The 24056-nt window shown below is 39.0% G+C and overlaps 1 protein-coding gene across 1 annotated transcript in view; it reads left to right on the top strand.

The window, feature by feature from the left end:
- LOC131591457 (reelin-like) overlaps positions 1–24056 on the top strand; it is a 225268-nt gene that overhangs the window by 107252 nt on the left and 93960 nt on the right. Inside the window, exons 10-15 of the mRNA XM_058862180.1 lie at positions 9389–9534; positions 14901–15052; positions 17189–17301; positions 18881–19089; positions 21611–21739; positions 22790–22899. Of these exons, the coding sequence (XP_058718163.1) occupies positions 9389–9534; positions 14901–15052; positions 17189–17301; positions 18881–19089; positions 21611–21739; positions 22790–22899 (859 nt within the window). The remainder of the gene's footprint in view (positions 1–9388; positions 9535–14900; positions 15053–17188; positions 17302–18880; positions 19090–21610; positions 21740–22789; positions 22900–24056) is intronic.

Raw genomic sequence — 24056 nt, 5'->3', positions numbered from 1 at the left:
CAAGCAACCCTTAGGAGATTAATTGGATCCACTGGAACGTGTTTATCTGTGTCGGACTGTGTGGAAGGGTGTTGAACAGGATAAATTCTCTGAGCATGAGCATGGCCTTACAACTGAGCGTAGTTAGAGAGTTGCTCTGGAGGTTGAGATTGCTGAAATGCATGGAAGAATGCTGTGCTTCTGTCAATGAAACTCCTTGGATCTCTACTCCTATGGAACAGAGAAGTGATTTCAGCTTTCAGCAGGCACTTCATATATACTGTATATTTGACCAGGAAGTGCTGAGCTTTGAGGCACAAAATTTGCAAGTTCTTTTGTTTTCTCTGGTTGCCCTAGTCCAAAATTGGTTGTGCAAGATGTAAAACTAATTTTGAGAAGGGAGACAACCTCAGTATCCTAGAGTTTATTTATGCTGTGCTTTGATTGCAAAAAAATAACATTGAGACCAAACCATCTGTTTCTGGAATTTTTCCACATTGTGAAAGAGAAATATGGATCATTACAGACATCAGAGTGACAATGTATTTGGTCATGGTGTGTTAACCCAGTGACACTTATCATCTTTGAGAAGAGTCAAGTTACAGAATTGCTGTCTCACAGTAGTTGCAGCCACTGTTCATTTTGGGGCTGGAGGTTGCCGTTCAGCTGGACAGCTTGGTTTGTTTGGTCTGCTGGGTTTGGGGACTACTCCTGAGGCTGTTGGTGCTGAGCTCTGTGTGTGCAGCCTGTCATGGGATGGGGCAATGGGGCAGGTGTATGCCAGCCTCACTGAGCAGGCTGGGTTTAGGACTAGGGAATGGTGACTGATGTATTTACTACTGTGGGCATGACCAATAAACACTGAAAATATTCCACTCCCAGTATCCAGATTCAGTAAGCCCTTTAAATAACAGGTCATCACCATTCAGCCCATTTTCATTTCCCAGATATGCATGCTAGTGTAGCAGAAGAGAACGTTGCGTAAGAAAAGAGTGGGAGAACTAAACACACTCAGAAAAATATGCTGGAAATATGTATAAAACACTGTGATCTTTTACCACACCCTGAGCGGAGCAGGGCTGTGCACATCCTAGATCTGCAAGTCCTTCCTGAACCTGCATTGTTGAGTGTTGCTGAGCAGAGAAGACATGCACACAGGCCTGGGAATTTGGCAAAAAGAAAGGCTGATTAAGCTATTTGATCCTCCCTTGTTCCAGAGTAGACTTCCAAATGTCTGAATACTCTGTTAATTAATGAAAAGTCTTCTTCAAAAACAAACATCCTGATCCATATATATATCTTTTGGGTTTGTTTGTGCTAAAATGTACACTTTTTTTTTTTTTTTCCTTTTCTTTTGCTTTTAAATTCATGCTTAAAAATGTTCAGGTATCCATTCTCTGAATCAGTTAAAATGTATTTGTTTGAAAAAGGAGAGGTGATAGTCTATGTATGCCAGTTTGAAAATGGCAGACTGAAATTGCTGTGACCTTATATTGGTCAAAATTAAAAATATATAGATTCTTCTGACCAGATTCCTTTATTTTTTGAGTAAGATATAGTAAGGCAGTATTTTGTTTGTGGGCCAAACCCAGCCTTCTAGGCAGCTGCTTTGCCTTGCAGGAGCCCTTATCCACCACATCTTCCTGGGAAGAGATGGCCAGACTTCCTGCTGCACCTCATCTGAGAGATATTCCTGCCTCTCTGTGGGTGGAAGGAGGAATGTGAGAGGGGGGGAGAGCTGAAGAAAGTAGTGCAGGGTGCACAAAACCTGTCGACTAGCTCCCTTTAGATTGTGGCCATTCTGAGCTGTGCCCATGAAGAGGCATTTGTGTATCCATAGGGCTCAATTTAGCCCATGGATGGATTTGGGTTTTTTTCTAAAAATCACACTTGTAATTAGAATAATAATACTTAGATACAATGCCTAGGAGTTCATTAGAACTGACAGGTGGTTGGCTGTAGTGCTGTGAGTCATTTGGGCAGCTGAGAATTGATGTTGAGCAGCAATGCTGAACCTACACCTTTCTCCATGCCAGTTCCCCATGGCTTGGAAGTGTTGGGAGGATGGCAGGGAGCCAGGATTAGCTCTGAGCTGGCGTCAAAGCACAGGGGGTCTTTCCTGCCTCCTAGAAGGAAAGAATTTGATCTTCACAGGTCACTGTGAGATGCACATCAATAAGAACAACATTAATTGACCCATTAGATGCCAAAGAGTAGAAACGACTTTGCTTGACTCTTTGTCACTGATTTTTCAATGGTGTAAATGCACAGCATTGCTTTCAGAAGAGCAGATGATGCTCAGGGCAGAGTGCTCCAAACATCAGTAGTTCCTGAAAGCATGGAGGAATAGCTCAGATCATGCCAGTAAAATGACTCATTAAGGAAACCGGTCATAGCCAGAGTGATCAGTGTTGTATAAACATCATGAAATGTCCTAGAAAACTAAGAGCCATACAAATCATACAAATCACTCATAAACAAGCGAAGTGTTTTCAGCAGTAGCCTTTGAATAACAGTCTACAATCGGAAATGATGAGTGAAAACACACTTTATTAAATGTTTCTTGCTGCATCACAGGACAAGTTTCATCCCATTGTTTTGGAAAGTGCGCTATAACCCTCTGTGCTCCTGGCCTGATTGTGCAGCCAAGGTTTTTGTTCTGTAGCATACACTAATTGATGTAAAAATGTAGCACATGGGAAATACTGAAGCTCTGATTTTCTCATGGGAAGGTATCCTAATCACATTGTGTTCTTTCCTTTGGTTAAAGAAGGGATTTCAGGCCAGGAGCATTAACAGCCAAATCCACAGAATTTAGAATTTGAAGTTGTCCCTAAATTCTGTCACCGTACCTTTGCTGACTGAGGCATTGCATACAAAATATGATTTTATCAGGACTTAATCTATCCTTGTACCTGCAATCATGTCAAAATTTTAAAATTTCTAAAACCTGAATGACTCATTTCCAGAAAGACACAATATCTAATTTATCACTCCATTGACAATGCTGCTTCAATTAATTTTCTTCATCTTTCTTCTTGTTCCTCTGCTTCTCATATCTCATCTGTTTGCATTGCCTAGATTTTAATTAAAAATACCCCTCCTCTCTAAGGAGCAATCTGAAGTGGCAAAAATAATCACTTAAAATATTACAGTCATTAAAAAATTGGCTGTGGTCAAAGCCACGCATTTTCAATTTGCCGACAAATGATATTTTCGTTTCTTTTTAAAGTGCATTTTGTATTTGAATAGCATACGCCAGCCAGCCTGGCTATCAGAGATGCTCCTCCAGCTGGGTGGGCTCTGTGACAACTCCTTAATGGGGGAAATTGATGGCCCTCTGCTTGCGTAGAGGTGAAGGCATACTGGGCAGATTTCTTTCCATCTGCCGTCAGCCCTTTGCAAGCTGGCACTGCCCAAATGCCCAACACATTCATTCCAACGCAAGAAATGTCGCCAAAAAATAAATTGTGAGGCTACAGCTGTCTGAAAGAATCATCAGGGCCATTAGGCCCAGGGGAGATAATATGAAGAGGAGCATCAGTGTTCGTCACTGATAAAAAGCTAATTAAATGATGGTAAAGATGACTGTGAATGCTTTAAAGGCGTAGAGGTGAACAACATTTTCATGGGAGTGCAGGAATGAACCTCAGGAAGATGATATGCAAGACCTCAGCCAAAAATCTGTTACACTGAGGATTTTCACACTAGTGTTTCCTGTTGATGCTTTGCCGAATGGCACAGTTGTATCATTTAGTTGCCCTCTGTTCCACTCTCCAAGTAAAGAAATCCCATACTGTAAAGCCAAGAGGTATTTATTGATTCACAAGTTTGACTTGAACAACCGGGACAGAAGCTGGCTTGAATGAACTTTAGTGCTCCTGTTTACATCCTTTATATTTGTCTTTTGAGTTTCTAAAAATCTTCAGGGCTGTGTGCTTACCTGCAGCTGTGACAGAGGCTGATCTGATTGAGGTTTGTGCTGCCTCCCATTGCAGGGGGAACTGTAGATCTCCAGATCCTCCTTGCCAAGAGGTCACACTGAGGGTAGCTGATGTCTCCTTACATGGTGCTTGCATGCAAATCTTTGAAAATATGGAGACTGTTTGGACATGCTACAAGATGTAGGATCCCAGATCTCACCCTGAGCCCCTAAGCCATTTGGATGCTACAGAAAGTTAGGGGTCATTACTTAGTCATGATACCTTAAAGAGGTCCAGTTGTAAAGTGTCTGCTTCACCAAATCTGACTTTCCTGCTTTTGTTGACCAACGGTTTTGAGCAGTCATAATTTCAACAATTCTGCATCTCATATGATCAAGAGGCTTTTCTAAAAGAACCTAAAATCTAACAAGTGTAATGTAGGATAAAGTGTGTGGCAGACTGTTGACAAAAGTTTAATTTTAAAACCATACATCGGTCTCTCTTCCATTAACTAATGTCTTCAGAATGTGTTGTAGAAATCTCAGATGAATTAGTAAGACTTGCTGCATCTTATAGACAATTTGGCTAAGAACTGTACTGATAAACTGGAAATATTCATAGATAACAGGAATTTTATAGTGAAAATATGTGTAGTTGCAAAAAGAGCAACAAAGAGCTCTCATCAAGAAATGTACCATTGCTGCCTCTCCAGACAAACCAAAAAGATCGCTTTTGTATCAGGACATTGCCATCCATTTATAAAATGGGATAAGCTGGGGATGGGGACAAAAGGAGTAAAAGGAAATGCTGCAGGAGGGGAGAAAGCTCATGCTGGTCACCAGTGCACTCTTCAGTGCAATCATGGATAAGGCTTGCTGACTTGAACACTGAGGAAGTGTCTGAAGGAAATCATGTGGGAATTTGACAAGAGCAGTAGGCAGAATGGGAAAGGGCATGAAAATTTGGTTGTCTCACCAGCAAACATAGTGACAAGCATTGACAGTCAAGGAAAAGTGGCCCATGAGATGAGGATGAGCCATGCAGGGCCTTGAAAATGGGGAAGAAGCAGTGATACCATAACTATCCAGTAGACAAACTTCAGAAACACAGCAAATTCAGAGTAAAGATTAGATTGAAAGTAAATCCAAGAATGTTGAGATTCAGGAATACATCCAGCCAATTTTCATTTTTCCCTATTCTTGCAGAGAAATAGCTTAACAATTACAGCTAGTGAATAAGGTAGTGCCAGATTAAATTAAACTATTTGTTGTTTTTTGGGGATTTTTTTTCTCTTGGGATCACCACAGTCCCTGAACAGAACTGGGCTTCTTTCCATTTGGCAACAGGGAGGGGTTGTTTATTTATGAATACAACAGTTTACATATGACAGGCTGATAGTCCCATTCCAGTTGCAAACAATGGGAAACAGCTACTGTTGTGAAGTGGCTTCATTCAAGCGTTTATGTCTTATGTTCTGTAATGTAAGTGATCTGGGAGTAAACTTTATTAAATGAGGTGTATCAGATTTGTCAAATATTTATTCTTTAAATTAACTTTTCCTTACAAATTAGCTAACATTTCATTGTTGTAATTTGCACAAGGACACACTAAATGTTCCACATGCATTTAATCCCCTTTAAACAAAATTGAACAGTGCTTTAGTTCTGGACCTACAGCTGATGCTTCCATGGTAACAAGGACAAATATCCTACAAGTCGCTTTCATGTAGTTCTTTTAGTTACAAATTTTGCATAGCAAATTAATTTCCTCTTATATTATAAATTATGTAAACGTAAATTAAAATTAAAGAGAGAACAAATTTAATCTGGAATTCATAAAAGAGGACCCTGAAACTACGTAATCCACAGGATCTCAAGTTTAGGGAGGACTTAATCCAGATAGTTTTAAAACTCATTATGTGTCCATTCCACATATTTTACCTCTTGAGAATAACAAAATGAACACTTGTGAAATTCAGTCCTTTATACTGGAAGTATGTGGACTTCCATTGCAAGTGTAAAGCCTTTAATTTGGGAAAGAGATAACAGAATATGTAAATTGTACTTTAGGGGTTTTTTTCTAAAGATTTTAATTCAAGTCTTGGGTTGAACCCAAGAGAAAATGAGTCTGATGGTTTCAATTCTGTTTTTAATCTGTTCAAGCCCTACTGCAAACCCACAAAATAATCCAACACATTCAGCAGCCTCCTGGATGCTGAACAAGACTGACAAGGTAGCTGGGGGCAATGCTGGTGAGGGACCATCTCCTGCAGAACTTCTTTTGCTCCTGGAAAATTTAGCTGAGTGCCCTTTGAGGTTTTTCTTCCCTCAGCAGCCCATCAGGTAAAAAAAAATGAGCAGTAAAAGCAGTGACAGATAGTGACTGCTTGGCAAGTTAAAAGAAAATAACCTGAGGGTGATGGTTATACAGGCAAGGTAAATGTGGCAGGTGGGAGAGAATAAGATCATCAGTGGAGGAGCCCTGGCTGCTCGCTTGGGCAGCTCAGCTTATGGAGCTTATCCACATCTGCTTCTCCCATGGGCAGGTGTCCCAGGTTCCAGGTGGTGTCACCGGGACAAAACCGTACAAGAAAATGGTGGCACTCCCTCAGAACTTCTTTTAAAGCCATACCTGTGTTTTGAGCATGTTTCTCACTATTTTAAAATACCATTAAGGTCATAAGCTTCTGTTAGACATTCCATAGGTATTTGGAATAATGGGGGAGTTAAACCCCAGTCTGAACTTCTGTTCTGCATTGCTGTTTCACCAGCCAAAGCTGACATGAGCAGATTGTGATTTGAGCCATACGTTGTGTGGTTCGTTAACACATAAAATATGCATAAAATACATATTCATAGATACTGGGGAGCTGTGTATAAATGCATAAATATAGCTTTATAGAACTAATTAAATAAATTATGATTTTGAGCTTTTGTAAAGGGTTGATCATACACCACTATATAAATAATTATTTATACCCCCTTGCCAAACTGTCTATTTATTTATCCTGACAACCTAAATGAAAACTCCATTCAATAAATATTCTGCTAGACAGCAGAAGGATGTACAAATATTAAAAAGATAATGGGGTTGTATCTGGTTTGTGTTTATTTTAATAGATCGTTTTCATCAGGCAAAGATTACTAATTAAAAACCCACTATCAGATGCACACTTACATATAACTTAGCACCTGAGATATAAGTTGGATTTCTAGAGGATTTTCCAATGCTTGTATGCAATTCTAATATCTAGCTCACTAAGATCTATTTATCTACTTTTTCCCTGAGATGAAGGGTTATGTATAAATTTGAATAAAGTTTTAGTCTGAATATTTATTTTTAATGCATTTATTTGACTGCAGATAATAAGACTTTTGTGGCAGATTGCTTGACAGATAAATTATACTTCATTTGTGTTCAGCAAATGAAGAAAATTCTGAAAATCAAGAAACACAACAAACAAATTATTCTTAAAATTCTGATGTTAGCGATACCGATGAGTGTGACGGTTAAAATCAGTAAACAAAAGCAATTTCTCAGTCCGTTATAAATAACTGCATAGAACAACTCCTGTTTTTCAAAGAGAAGATATAAAACTGTCTCATTAATTTCTGCTAGTTATAATATATTTGATGTGTAAATTATTCTGTCTTTTCAGTGGCAAATATGGTGTACTGTGTGTATGCTGCATTAACAGACCAAGGAGAAAGGAGACTTGTGACAAAATCTATTTCATTTCTGTGATAAATTATCAACACTTCAGGATTTTTCTATTGCTTTGACCTTTCCTTGTAAAAAAACACTTTAACAGCAATTTGTTTATTTTAGCAGTTGAAACAGTCTTAGCGTTTTTACAATGTGTTATATTTTTACGTGATACTTAGTCTGTGTTAATAAACACAGAGCTTTTGTCATTCAAGTATGGACCAGAAAGTCTATATACAAAAATCGGGCTTCAAGTACTCACAGTTTTTTCTAACAATGTGTAGGCACTTCTAGAAACATAAAAATTACTTTCTTCTATATATATTAATTGCTGAGGTATTGGCAACCATACTTGAAAATCATCAATAAAAGAATTTCAATTACTTCACTTTATTGCATTGATAAATAAAGTGTTATAGAATTTGACAAAATGTGTTATTTTGTACTTAGCTCATAATAAACCAATAGGCAAAGACATACTGAGCAGTTTTCATTTCTTGCCCCAGTTTTCTCTTTGTTAAAAATCTAATTATTCCCTTATGTGACACTACCATGACCTTTTTAAGTGCAGAAGATGTGATTGTCATATTTTCCCTTGGCGCATTATGAAGGAGTTCAGAGACAGGAGGGCACTGCATAGACAATACTGAAAAGGTCAATGCAATTTGGCATTATTGTATCTCTGTTTTAAATACTGGAATGTTGTAAGAATGCAGAATTATTCTAATTAATAATTGCTTAATTCAGCTTCCATTTTTAAGAAGACCAAGATCACACACACACACGCACACTCTCCTATGAATAAAAGAAGTGCTTGAGAGAAATATTATTTTTATCAGTATTTTTGTAATATGAACAATTAAAAAATCTGCCAAGTGTTAAGTTTGCATTAAGACAAGGTAGAGCTTCTTTAAACACTTCTAGTTCCTGTTTCTGCCTCACAGATTTGGCAGACTGTCATGTTATCAGACACACAAGAAGGCAAAAGTAGCATGGGAGAAAGAAGAAAATCTATACTGTAACCCCCTCGTACACCTCACAGGCATCTCCTTCCAGGCCAATACTCCTGGAGAGTTGTGGTAGTCATGGCATGCTGGGGGAGACACATGGCATCATTTGATGTTGCTGAGGTAGTATGTGCAGAAATGCAGCAGGAAAAGCAGACACTCTGGGTTTGGGAGCAGCCTCAGGACCCCTGAGATTGCTCTATCACAAGAGCTCATTGCCTCTAAAGCTATTTGTTATGCAATTTGGACTAAATACAGCAAATACAGCTTTTCACTCATACACTTGAGGCTCAAAGTTTACTGTATGGCAATGCATAGCAATTTTACACACAAATACATCTTTTGGCAAAAATTCAAACACAGAGATCTGACATGTTTCACAGCACAAAACTCTTACGCCTACAATATACCCATAGCAATATTTGATATACTACTTTGTAAAAATAAGTTATTTGCAGACACAGTTGTGTGTGGGCCAGACATAAAGGTGATACTTTAAAACAGAAATAAACACCCAGACATAAGGTACACGACTTTTCATTGCAAACAGTTTTACCATGGTCTGTAGTGGGTTTGTAGGGAAGCAGGTACAAGATTAGGACGCAATAATTGTTGGGGTGGGATAAGAAAGATACAAGATGACCATCTGGTTTTTATTTAGTTTCAGGCATCATTAAGTCCTTAGATAAAGTACAGCTCATGCTGAGCCCTGACAATGTGTGAACACTGTACAAACCCAACATAACCTCATCTTCCATGTGCTCCTGCCCACAGCACAGCTGCCAGTCTGATGGGAACTCCATCTACTTCCACGGGACAGAGGGCAGTGAATTCAATTTTGCCACCACCCGGGATGTGGACCTCTCCATGGAGGATGCCCAGGAGCAGTGGGCAGAAGAGTTTGAGAGCCAGCCCAAAGGGTGAGTGTCCCCAGCCCGAGCGGGGCCCTGCACAGGCGAGCAGCATTACTCCAGGGATGAGCTCCAGGAAACAGGAAAAACAGAGAATCATGTTTTATCTTTGCTGTGTAGTCGGGGAAGATTGGGACTAGGATAAATTGCAATACTGTAAATAGCATGATTGCAGATTTTTGGAAGAAACAAGACCAGGAATTCCAGGAGGAACAGTTTGTCTCTGGACCATCCTGTCACCACTGTTTTTAAAAAGTAGTTAATTACTTATGTAGCCTTTCTAAAGAAACACATGATGGTGATCTGTTTTTATAATTCACACCAGAGTGTTGTTAACAAGCTCATAGCCATATAAAATTGAATTCCTTGAGAAATTAATCTCCTCTGGATCACTGCTGTGAGCCTCACTTTACTGAGAGAAAGCTCCTGCTTATGCAGATGCCTATAGGTGCTGGAGGACGAAAAGGAGGAGAAGGTGGAGGCAGGAAAGTTGAAGCAGCAGTCCATTCTCATCTAGCAGCACCAAGAGCATAGCCATACCTGCTGGGCAAGAGCTCAGGGTCTGGCTGATAATTTACCATTTATATTTTGAATATATATTTTGTGATTCAAAGGGTCCCTGTAAAGCCATATCCAGCAGGGACTGCTGCAGGGATGCAGAAAATAATCAAAACTGTCCAGGACAACAATATTACTACTCTTACCAGAATATGAGTGAGCTTTAAAAAATGTGTCCTGAAGAAGCTTCATTTTATATACCTCATTGTAGAAATTCTGACAGAAAGAAAATAACCTCTGTAAGGTCTTAATTCTTTTCTATTTAAAAAGTATAAAAATCATTAGTCCCTCTAACCCCAGGGCAATGAGAAACATACACTGCTAATTTATGGGTCTCCACTGAATGTTGACTTTAACCTACAAAGTACTTCAGATCATTAGCAACTGATTCAAATGCTGCCTATGCTGTGCTGAAAGTAAAGAGCACCTTTTAAGAAACACATGCTATTATGTCCTGTGGACATGTGGTATATTTAGGATTTACAGAAAAAATATTCGTTCTGAACTCTGTCCCAGTTCAAATAATCAGCCGATGGCAGCAGGTGCTGCTTCAGACAAAGGGAAGAAAATGAGCTCACATGTGTTGGGTTCTATCTGACCATGTGGGACACCTTTGAGATGTGGTCTCTGTCTTTTTTCCATCCTGAAAAAGAACAGAATGGGAGTGCTATCTGTGGACATCTTCCCTGTCTGTAGATCTTGGCTCTACACATCTGAGTGTTGTTAAGTTGGGCAACTTGCAGTCTGGGTTAGCAAATGTACAGTTTCTTCTGAATTAGGAAAATGTCATGTTCCCTATCATGTGGTGTCAAGGTCCAACTGCAGGTGGCAAGGGAGGGTGCAGCCCTCCTTCAGTTCTCTCATTCTGTGTCCCAGCAATCAGGTCCTGACCTGCCCCCACTCTGTCAGCCCAAGGCCTCAAACCTCTTCCTATTTTTGCCTTTGGAAATTTTACTCCATGTTAGAAACTTCCTTCTTTCTATTGTTCTATAAGAATGGAGATTAAAATTGCATGCCACGGTAAATAAACACCGAACTTGGGTGATGTTATGGACTACATCCTAATCATGTTAAATTGTCACCAATACTGTTCCTCTTTTAAGCTTTCTCTGGAATTTGTGCTGGGTGCTGTATAGAAATGCAAACACATATGAGTTTCCTTAATGACTTCTTAGAGAAATATTTTTGAATGTTATTTAAACTATATTTGAAATACAGTTTTACTGTAATCATACAGTCACAGAATCCTGTATACCTGAGAGAGAGCTTGCAGGAAGTTCTCAGGCACTGCTTTGTCACATCAGCTGGAGCTTGCCAGCTCCCAAGGGAAAGGCAAAAGCATCTCTCATAAGGGAGAGCAAAAGGAAGCTCAGGTATAGTCACCACCACTTTCCTCTGCACCAAATGCTCTTGGAGATGAGGGCTGATGAAACCATCACTGTTTTTAATAAGAGTTGGTTGGTATTTTTTGTGTGTACCACCTAAAATGAGAGGCTATGTGGATAGGGCTGTTATACCACACATATTTCCAATGTCATTCTGCTTCTTTTCACTTGGGTGAGTTACAGCCTGATCCTAAAAGTGGACTGTCATGGGGTGGCTTTACCTTTAAGATAGCTTTGGGAGCTAGGGAAGTTGAAGCTGCTGGTGGCTGATGGGAGTCTTTCCTCCTGACCAATTATCAGTCATTTCTAAGAATTGACAGCAGTTTTGACCATTGAAAAGTGAGATCAACTTGTGAACACCTCCTTAAGATGTAAAGTCAGGGCACTTTAGTGCTCTTTGTTTCCTGGCTGTGAAAGGTAACAGAGCTCCGGCTGGCCTCCCGTTCCCTGCCCAGGCCTTGCGGCCGGGCGGGGGCTGGGCTGGGCCCAGCGGCTCCCGGCCGGGAGATGGGGCCTGCGGGGCTTGCCCCGGGCTCTGGCCGGGCCAGGCCGGTCCCTGGCTTGGCTGCAGTTTTTGCTGTGACTGAATTCACCAGAAACTGCCGAGTAAAGAAAGGAGTAAAAGCTCTGGACCTGCGGCAGGCTGAGACAGCGACCACACTCTCCAGAGCAGCCATGAAGAATCTTCCATTGCAGACAGCTCCAGCTGCTGCTCCGGCAGAGATCACAGAACCATCTACAAAGCCTGGGCAAGATTTTAACCTTTTCATTACCCAGACGAGACTTTAATCCTTTTATCCAGAGAGAGAAAAAGAGAGTAATCAACATGTAAAGAGACTTTATAAACTATCAGAGACAGTAAAGAAAAGAAGCTTCAGAAAAGGTAGAGAATAAGGAGATGCTTTATAAGCTGAAATATTTTTCTGTTAAAGCTATGGAGATGGACAATAAGGTCCTGAAAAAACTCCTTTAATTCATGATAGAGTATATAGGGAGGAATGGAGTGTTCAAAGTGTGGATTTTGAGTAAAAAGTAGAGTAATTGTGATACAGTGAAGCGAAGATTTGAAGCCTTAGGGGGTGATGAGAAAACTGTTTTCTAGTGGAGCTCACAGAGACAGATGAAGAAGACTTTTGCCTTTGAATAACTCATCCTTAAAATGACATCCCTAGACTCACTGGCCCATACACACCTCAGAGTGATGTGAGATGGGAGGAGTGAGCTCTGATGACAGGATTTTTGGGCAGCTGACATCAGGGAAATAGAAAGCTGTAACAGAAATAGTTTTCTTGTGAGACACTCTACAGATTAACAGAAGGAGACTTCCGTTCCTCTACAAAGACTGATGAAAAGACTGTAGCAGGAATTGGGACTGTTTTAAACACCAAAGTTTCAAAGTTTTTGTCTCTGTTGTCATGTGAACAAGGGAATGGTGGGTAGTAGGGGATAAAAAGGGTTTTCTGGAAGTTTATTCTGGTGTTCTTATTCTTGTAGTTTGTTAATAAACTTTCCTTATTCCTTTTTAAGTTCTAAGCCTGTTTTGCTCTTGCTCTAATCCATATCTCACAGCAGGAAATAAGTAATTTTTTAGTTACTGGTTTAAAACCACGACATGGACAGATCCCCACACTAGGCTGCCTAGCAGGCACACTGTTCCTTTGGACCTCCATGTTCAGTTGGTCTAGTTTAGGTCAATAAATCACCTGTTTTATAAAGAGGAATTCCAAGTCGTGTGAAAGATAAATTAATTCAAATATAAATACTAAATCATGCCATGACCTAGGATCCTTCTCCATTTTCTTTACTAGCAATGTGTTGATGTACTTCTATTAAAGTGCCTTTTTTAAAAAAAGACGTAGAATTCTCTGGTTTTCATTCCTGATGCTGCCTAAAAGGAAAGGGTCTCTGGAAACATCCATGATCTGCATCATTCATGACCCTGAGCTCTTTTGTGGGTCACTACAGAGAGTGTTTTAATTGAGCTAAATAGAGCATACAAAAGATCAATGGAGCATTGTGAGATTTTTTTTGTGTAAGTTAAAGTAGGTACAACTATTTAATTCTGTACTTGCCTTCAGCCTGGGAGACCCATTTTCAAAATTGTGTTTTGATTATATTGCACATTAGCTTTAAAAATCTGCACGATAGAATTAGGATTAGATTAAACAGTGCTTCCATTAAAATATTTATATCATAAAGCTTTTCAGTGATACTAAGCTTGCTAATTCCTGTGTAAATGACTGACAGGTTTAAAGCAGGATTTCCAAACAGGCATGTCACCAGTCTGTCATAGCTTAGGTCCATAGGGAAACTGGCAGCTTTTAAGAAGATCCTAGAAATGCATTTTGAAGTCATTGAAATGGTTAAACTAATAAATAGACTGTTTAGTTCTTGAAATGACAGTTTTTGAAATTATGATATGGCACATACCTGCTAGAAATTGTCTCTTGTGGAAGGAGACAGGAAAAGACTGCCTCCCACAAAGGTTTCTGAACTTCCATGTTTTCTCATTCCTCTTGAATCATGCTGAATAGTTAAATGTTTGGATTATCAGGATTTAATGATTCTAAATAATTTCATTGTTTTATCAGCTTTATAATTCTTAAATGCTTACTTATGAATTAAGACTTGGACATGAATAATAATAATGTATCAGACCAGAATAATGCACAAGTTTTCAACACTTTCTAATATTTAAAAACATTTTGATTGAGTTTTGAAGTAACCATCACTTTCATGATGAAAATGGATTTCCAATGTAAAATATTTAATTGGAAAATTCTGCAACAGCTCTTTTAATTATCACTGAATAAAAATAAGATAAAATGTTGTACAGAAAAACTGAGAAAGATCGTATCATCACATATTAGAAACACAGCAGTCTTTTTTTATACTCTGTTCATGTGTTAGTTAAAAACTGTTACCCTAAATTCTCAAAAAGATGAAAAGAGAGCATTTTATGCTATTACCTACATATTTAATATTTGTATAACAGATATGGTGGGCATGTGCCTTTTCAAGTCTCATTGATCTATAAATCTTTTATTATGCAAAACTAATCAGAATGCATTTATATTTTAAATTTTTTAACACCAGAAAAAAATAATGAAGATGGTAGAACAGTACAACACTATGTATTTGGTAACAGCATTCATTAAGAGCCTCATTTTTTTATTAATTCATGCATTTCTGCCAAATTCTTTTAAATATTTATATTAACTTTGCCTTAGTTGAGTCTACGAGTTTAAAAGCTAATATTGAATACGTAAGTAATGGCATAGGGATCACATTTGAAACACTGCAGTTTTTTGTCCTCCGTGAGAGTAGAAAAAGATAATTTTATAAGTCCCAATGAACCCCTATGGCATGTTCCATATGAGTTTCTCAGTAGTGTGCTTCTGCACCTTTTCCACCTATTGCTGGCCTCTGCAGGTGGGACATCTTTGGAGCCGTCATTGGTACTGAATGTGGGACCCTGGAATCTGGCTCAGCTGTGGTATTTCTCAGAGATGGAGAAAGAAAAATATGTACTCCATACATGGACACCACAGGTTATGGGAACTTGAGATTTTATTTCAGTATGGGTGAGTATAAATTACTAATGTAATACAGGATGTGAAGCATGTGAGATTTACATTATGCAGTGCTCCAGAGTTTAACGAGTCTCATGTGGAGAAGCATCTTCTTGTCTTGTATGCACCAATTTCGCTCAGTGTCCCTTAGTCCATACTTAGAAGACACGGTCATACCTTTGTCATTTTTAGAGTTTTTACAGGTAGCTCTCATATCCTCCTGTAGTCATATCTGTGTAGACCCTATTGTTAATCCATCAGAGTCCAGAGAGCTGCACACGAGGATGAGATGGGAGTAGCATAGAGGTGAGGCAGCCTTCCCTGATGAGCCCATGGAATAGTTTCACCTCAAAAGCTCTTACTCCATTCATAAAATCCTTCCTCTGCTGATGTGTTGGCCCAGGGTGAGGTTCACACAGAGTATGCTATGCTCTTGGAGGAGGTGTGTTCTACATGTGGAACGTCCCTCATGAAAACACTGGTGTGGTGTTAGCATCATTTGTGGACCTTATTTACTGGGGCAAAGTACAACATCAGTCATTTACCAGAGCTAGGAAGGCAGCCAAGAACTAACCTGTCCTGTCACTTCCCCTCCCTGCTGTTGTTGTCAGTGCAACTGCACTGGTTTGGTGTTGCAACAGACCAAAATCCCCATGAACATGGTAGTTAATGCTCACAGTATTTTTCCAGGACTTTTATTTTGCACATAAAGGAAGTTCTGTGAGGTTATTCTCTCAACACCATGTTCAGAGAAAGTGGGGAATTTTGCTTAAAAGAGAATAATAGAATAATAAAGGAGGAAGCAGAGAATAAACCTGTGACCTCAACAAGCAACCTTCTGTATCAACAAGAAAAAACACACTTTATTTAATGAGGGGAAGACCTCATATTGTTGTCCTAAATTGTTGCACATCTCCTCTGTGTTACATGAATTATGAATAAAGCACAGGAAAAAGATGATGCTTTTTCCCATTTCTTCCAAGCATTACAACACCTGCATGAGAAACAGGAAAGAAATTTTGTCAACCTTCTGAACTTAGGGGAGAGGTTGTCAGCAGATGCAGACACAGAGGATAGCAGGATATTTTTTGAAAAATGTATTCTGTGCATATTTTTTAATTAAATAAATAATTGTTTAAGCATTCAGGCAAGAAAAATATTTGAAAGTACAAATGGATGTTCCTTATTACAGTATAAAACAAATTAAAGATGTGTATCTTATCCAGTTCTCTGGACTGCTTTTTCTAGACCATTACAAAAACTAGCTGACTGTAGGAAAAAAAAAAAAAAGGCAGAGAAAATGTTCCAATATGTGCAATCTTTCTACTCTGCAGTCTTTTCAAAGAGCCTTCTTCATTCCATTTTTATTTCTATTTTGGGATTTTTTTTTTAATGCCTGCCGTAACCATACTGTACAGGGAAATAATTAATTAATAATTCCTGTTTCAAATACAGAAACTTTGTTTTAAAAACTTCTTTTCCAGAATAACAAAGTTGTGTGATGATGTTTGTCCTGTAATTATAATGCTCAATATTTGCCAATACATCCGCTAAGCTTTCACAGAAGCTTAGTGAGTATTTTGGGTTCTACTGATAGGAAGATTTTTCAAATGTTGCCCTGTTCCAGCTGGGTAAGCATTTCACACTTGTTTTGTGTGGTACAATAAATTCCAGCCAGCTAGCCATCCCTTCCAGGATATGGTGTAGTAGAAGGAGCAGCAGAACTAATAAGGTACACAGCAGTCAGTGACTACATGAAGTGTGAGTAGTAAATAGCAGTTTACCAATGTTCAGATGTTACTGAAAACTCAAAAGCAAAGCATTTCTATGTAAATAGGATTTAAAGCACACAGATAGAAGTACTGCTTGAGGCACAGCATTTTCTATTTAAATTGTTTTGATAAGCTGATTAAAAGAGGTACTTGAGGTTTTCGTAATCGTCAACCCCCTTGATCTCCGCCATGGTGTATCTGATCAAACGGTTCCTATCCACTGTGTCCTTAGGGATGGTGTTCTTTTGTTTCAGATCCCAAGTTAAATAGCATCTGACTTTAATTACTTTCTTAATTAAGGCTGCATATATGATTCTACTTTCCAATAACAAGGGCTTCAATTAATTTTTTTCTCACTCAAATATGTGTTGTACAGGGGGAACTTGTGATTCTGGAGAATCCCATGAAAATGATGTCATACTGTATGCTAAGATTGAAGGCAGGAGGGAGCACATACCTCTTGATACCCTGACCTATGCTGCTTACAAGGTAAATTGTCATGAGCAAAGCAGGTGGATGGGATGGACAGATCATTCTCTTCCCCAGCCATCACAAGAGTACTGTGTGTTGAATTCCACAGGGACACTCAAAAGTGGCCTTCCCAAACACATAAATCATGTGCAGACCTGTGAGTGATCAGGCACTTTTGCAGCACAGCTCTGCAGTTACTGGTGTTCACTCCAGCCCCAGGCAGGATTGTGCAGTGTTGGCTGGGGCTGGGGAAACAGGCAGGCAAGCAATGGGCAAACATTGTCAGTAATTAGCTGAAAACTTCAGTGGTAGCATCTTCTCACTAAAGATTACTCTTGTTTCAACTCAAGCTCGTCCTAGCCACAGTGTGATGCTGAGGAGCAGGGTCCTGAGAGGGTCATCCATGGTGGGATCAGGGCTGGGAGAGGGTCTGCAGTGATGGGGGCACGGACTCAGCCGTGGGAGGGAGCTGCAGGCAGCATCTCCTCTGCCCAAAGTGCAGCTGCCTTCCAGCCACATCCACCACCCTCAGGCAGGACAATAAACACCTTGAACTTGCCTTCAGGATCCTTACTGTCTAGGGCAAGGGAGCACTTATACTATGTCTACCCTGAATAATCTAGCCCTGAGGTCTCCTTATTCTAATGCTGTAAAACAAGCAAATTTGGTATTTCATACATGTGCACATAGATGTGCTAGATATTGAAATGCAGCGTGCTTACATAGTCTGAGGGAAGTTTGATGGCAAAGATGCTGATGATTTCAAGCCCAGGTCTGTGTGCATTTTGTCTGTAACTTTAGCACTTAGAAACCAAATGTTTACAGCAGGGTTTGGCCTGAGTTCAGTTGAGTCACTTGCATTGTTTTATTGTGCATGGCTTCCCTCCTTGCTGCTTCTGTGTGAAAGACTGGGTAGAACTTTTGTAAAACTAAGGAAACTGTAACTGTAAAATAATAAAATATTAATTAGGGAACTTGGGGAGAGATAGGATCTGAAATTACATGGAATTCATTGTGGAGGTTTTTTAAAACAAGCAGTTTTAAAGCTGACATCCTCTTTTGACATAATGAAATTCTAATTACATTGCTTTAGGACAAAGGCTAAGCTTTGTGAGGCAGTGCTTTCATTTATTTCAGCAACATAACATCCTCTCCACTTATGCCTGTGAACTCCTGCTGTTACTCCATTCTCACGTCTCCAGAGAAGACATGCCACTACCCTGCCTTAGCTTCTGTGAGCTGTAAGGCTCCAGGACAAACATCACCTTTCCTTCCCAGCTGCAGCTGACAACATAAACTTGCCCTTCTCAGAACACAGAAGGTGCAGTCTTTTCTTCTGTGCCTTTACAGCCGAACAGTGTGATCCCTCTGAGGTGATAAGCATCACTGGTACCCAGGGTACTCATACCTATCCACACAATAGTAAATGATTTTATTTGGGATCATGTGTGGAAAAAGGTGGCTAAAAAGTTAACAAAATTCATCAAAGAGAGAGAATAGCACATTTGGTTCAGCATAATTAGAGTGAATTTTTAATTTTAAATGGTATGTTGTGACCTTTTTAACTTATTTAAGCCTTATTTAATTTCTTTTGAAGGTGCCATCTTTGGTTTCTGTTGTCATTAGTCCGGACCTTCAGACTCCTGCAACCAAATTTTGCCTGAAGCAAAAGAGTCACCAAGGCCACAACAGGAATGTCTGGGCTGTGGATTACTTCCACGTCCTTCCGGTGCTCCCTTCCTCAGTGACTCACATGATCCAGTTTTCCATCAATTTGGGCTGTGGAACTTATCAACCTGGTAACAGGTAAAACTGGCGAGATATTCTTTTGGTTATCAGCTTTCTAGTATATTTTGGTTTATAAAATCTATATGAAGATTTGTAAATCTTTTTTCAGAAGAAGGTATCCCATTAATAATGACAAATATAAGCTGCTCAAAAGCTAATGTTTCTCCTGATGTTTACAGGCCCAGATTTATGTATCTCTCATGCAATAAATAGTAATTTAATAGCTTTCCAGGTCAAAACTTGCTTTTCTTAGCCCATTATTCTGAAATATGCTCATGATTTCAGAGTGACTTTTGCTTCAGTTTCTAATGGATATGAGATTTACTTCTTAATACTGTGTAAGGAGGAAAAGGCAGCAGTAGAAACCTGCCCTGCTGACCTCTCTGAGATTACTGATGCCACAAGCATGTCTAATTCTTGTAAGACTGGTGATAAATTACCCTCATCTTAATAACTATCAGTGTGAGGAGCTCACTGTCTGTAAGCTGATCACAGAGCTCTTGCTGGCTTTACTTCTTCAGGACATTCATTGTGAATTTTTCCATGGGGAAAGGGAGAGAAGGGAGTCATTTTAGGCTTCGTGTTTTGTAGAATCATAGAAAGGTTGGTTGGAAGGGACCTGCACAGGTCATCTGGTGAAACCTGCTGCTGCAGGAGGGCTTGTTACTGGGCAGGTCAGACATGGCTCTGTCTATCCACAACTTGAAAAATCTCCATGGATGGACACTGTGCTAACTCTCTGAGTGACCTGCTCAAGTGAAAAAGTGTTTCCTAATGTACAGTATAATAATATACTATATGAATAATCATAAAGACATGAAACCATGTCTTTATGATTATTCTCCTTTGTAGTGTGCCTGGCACTACTGAGGAGAGTTTGACTCCAGTTTCCTTCTGAGTGCCCTCTGCATCATCACAGGATTCTATAGCTCACCCCTGCTCACCAGGCTGAACAAGCTCCTTAGCTCCTGAGCCCATCCTGGCTTGGTGCTTGAAACCATGGACATCTTGCCCATCCTTTACTCCACTATCAAAATTCTTAATATCCTTCTTCAAACAGAGAGCCCAAAACCAAACTGGCCACTGTCCCTCTTCCATTATATACATATGAGAATATTTATCTTGGTATTTTATGAGGGTTAAGTTACTTTATATTCTGTAGAGCTGAGAGTTTAAAGTAAGAGACTATGAGTGCTTTCATCTGTGTCCCATGGCATCTACTTCCAGCTGGAAAGAGCTGCATTAACACTGACAGTTCTTGTATCCGTGCAGGGTAGTAGAATTCAAGGGGAAGCAAAAATCATGGCACTGCACTTATATTGGATAGGAAGAGAAGGCAGCAACATTTTCCTACATGAAAAGTGAAAACTTTTCCTGTAAACACTCCTGGCCAGTAAACATGTTATATAAAGTCTCTGTCTCAACCTGTTTTCTGATGGAGATTAGTATATATTTTGAAAGATTAATATTCTTTCTTCTATTTCTGAAGGAGAAGTGAGCTTCTTCATAACTAAAGAAGCATTAGGTCACCATTTTTCCTATTTGTATTTCCCAAATACTGCAGCATTTCACATCTCCCAGTCTGCAGCATTATTCATAATGTTTTCATTACTGCAAATGTGAGAGACTCATACTGGATATAAGCAGTAAATATAACCCTCTAAGGTATCTCTACAGCTAAACCTGAAATAAATTAGTTGAAACCTCCATAAACTGTTTTAATGGACACAATATCACAGAGACAGTACGTTTCAATAAAGTAATATTGTCAGAAAATTATCATAAAAATAAAAATTCAGAATCCAATAATTTAATATTGAGGAGATGAATTATGACTCTTATAATATTCCATTGGCATTACTTAAAATAAAACAGAATGTTACAAGCTAATTATATGGAGGAAATTACAAGAATAATTCAGTAAAATACTAAATCTGTGGAAAATCAAGCACTTTCTATATTGCTTTTTCAAGGTCTTTAGAGTGTAAGGCATCTAAGGATTTCTTTATACTCATAGGCTGTAAACAATTTGGGCTTTTTTATTCCAGGAAAGAGACAGCCCGTGCATGAACAGCTACTGGTCTTTTACCACCTTCTGCAGATGTAATAGTTAGCAGCTGGCAGTTATGGGTGTCCTGTGCTCACACGATGCTGTCTGGCTCTGATTAATCCAAGGTTTCTCCTTGCATCTGAAACAATTTCAATATAAAATATGAAATACGAAATATAAAAGTAATGCAGTTCTTTTAACAGCACCAGCATAAAAACACTGGCTAGATGGTGGCCCAATAAGAACTCTGTGTTCAGGCAATCCTCAGTCTAAAAAACTTTGGGTTTTTAAACACTTATGAAATTTTGTCTCATGTTTGCATTTGCAGGGTTTTTTGTATTAAAATCCTGCTTGAAATTATTTCTTGTTTCCTCATCAGTTATTAGAAATAGATTTGGTGGTTTCTCAATTTTGGTACTCCTCCATTGAGATCTATGCCAGGTACCCTCATGGTGTTCTTCTCCTTTCTTTCCTTCAATGTGTCACCAGTGTCAGCTTGGAGTTTTCAACCAACCATGGTCGCTCGTGGTCGCTGCTCCACATGGAGTGTTTGCCTGAGATATGTGCAGGGCCTCACCTGCCCCACAGCACCATCTACGCCTCTGAAAACTACAGCGGGTGAGAACATTCTCTGCAAAACTGAGACGCGGGATTAGGGATTAGTGAATTGTGGGTGGCAGGAGAAAGCAGCAAAGCACGCAGCTCTGTGTCATCATTCATTTTTGACTACCTGGGGACAGCAAGGAAGGAGTGTTCTGAGCTCCCTGGCTACCCCGCAATGAAACTTGAAATGTATGGGGCTGCTTCTGTGGTATAATAATAATTTTTTGATGCTAAAGAGAAATTACAAGAAAAGCTCACTTATGGACAGCATGTCCATAAGAGGAAGAAAACTTTTACCTTGCCAAAGCCACAAAAGTTTTCTTCTTTGTCAGAAAAAACACTACTCAAAGATGTATGTACACCCTCAGACACATTCACTCAGATGGAATCCCAGTACTGGGTTACAGTGAAGCACATCCTCTGCACTTCTGCAGATGGAGACGGTTATTAGTGTCACTTTCTTGGATCAACCCTTCTCAATATTAAGTCTCTCCTCTACTGTTCTCACTGAAAAATGAACTGTGGCATTTTGATGCATTGCACAAAATCCCTCAGTATGCCAACTTCCATAACACAAAAAGAAAATGCAGTTGAAGCATTGCTATGATCTGGTGACACACAGCCGCTAGTCCCATGCAATTTTCATAGGAGCCATTACTCCTGGTGTGTGCAGGAAGTGCAGCCTCTGTGGATGATAGAGAATGATGGCCCAGGCAGCAGCATGCCAAATCCTCTGCACCACTCCTCACCATCCGAGGGTCTTCAGCAGAGTTCAGCCGCTACAGCAAAGGAGCTTATGGTCTTTGCCATCTTCAGTTATTCCTACAGGGGGAAAATGGCTGGGTTTTACAAAACAATAATGAACATTCATATATTGTATGAAAATACAGACTTATTTTTCATTTGTGTTTTCTAAAGCTGCTGTAAATTTATGCTTCATTTGAGAAGATTTTAAAATTAAGCTTCTCACAAAGCTTCCAGAATACATAAACATATCTGCAAAATATACAGTTGCTTAATAACTATCAGTATAAAATGCTAGAGTCTGTGTTATGTGTATTTCAGGTGGAACAGAATAACTATTCCCCTTCCCAACGCTGCACTAACAAGTGACACCAGGATTCGATGGAGGCAAACAGGACCAATCCTTGGAAATATGTGGGCAATCGATAATAGTTAGTATTCTTATCCATAATCATGACACATCAGAAAAGTAAATTTTATATCCTGCTCTAAGCTCTATTTTCTACCACTACATGTCAATGAATTTACAGTTTGCTAAATTCCTGTTCTGTTTAGTTGCATTTGGTAGCACGTGCATTTTGAAGCTACAGAGAGATTCTGCCATTAGAAACTACAATAATCTAGTAGATTTTTTTTTCCCATTTAATTGAATGTTTTCCAGGAAAAAATATTGGTGGCAGGGGCTTAAAGTGACATTTATTATGTCTGCTTAGTCCTAATTACATAAATAGGTTCCACACTGGCTGTTAAAGACATATACTGCACCAGCCTAAGCAACAGGAGCAGCATCTGGGACATATTTGGCTTCTAGATACAGAAGACCATCTTCAAACAATGCTGCTACCAAAACACTGAAAAAATCTTACATTGTTTACCACATCTTCAGGGGAAAGTGCCATCTGTTTCAGGAAACTGTTCTTCTCTTAGAAAATTATTTTTCAAATACATTTTCTTTAAATAGATGTGAAGAACTGGGAGAAGTTTATGTTGATAAATATTTTTATGACTTATTACAGAGGAAAACCAGGGCCAGAATTAAAAAGAAATACTTTGAAGAGCAGTAAAAAGTATTTAGGAGCACAGGAGTAAATGTATGAAATGCATGAAATGTATTAAATGATTGAAAGGGCTAACTAAGAGTAACTGCAAATTTTTTTAGCTTGCTTGTTAACCTTAATTGATTTGGAACTAAGTAAGCTACATTCAGAACTTGTTTGGTTAGATGCATGAAATACATAATTTAGAGATTTACCCTATACAATACACTGTACAATAGCCAGTGAAATTTTGCAGTAATTCCCTGTAAGGCTTGATATGGTGCCTAGGAATAGTAAATATTTACATTTTGCAGAATTCTTAAAATATATTGATGACTATTATTCACAAGAAAATCTTGAAGCTGTTAAGGTAATATCATAAAGGAAATTTTGTCTCTAAAAGTAATGAAATTTGTTCTCTTAATCATAATGGGAAGTAGCATCATGTTAACATTCTGGATATAGTATTAGTGCTTCTCTTTAGGGATGTGGTATATGTCAGAAAGGAAGTAAAATTAAGGGAAAAGATAGGTATATAAACATGAGAAGAT

This window comes from Poecile atricapillus, chromosome W, assembly GCF_030490865.1.
Source record: "Poecile atricapillus isolate bPoeAtr1 chromosome W, bPoeAtr1.hap1, whole genome shotgun sequence".
Taxonomy (NCBI): domain Eukaryota; kingdom Metazoa; phylum Chordata; class Aves; order Passeriformes; family Paridae; genus Poecile; species Poecile atricapillus.
Note: the sequence above shows the minus strand (reverse complement) of the source record. Positions and strands in the feature narration are given on the sequence as shown.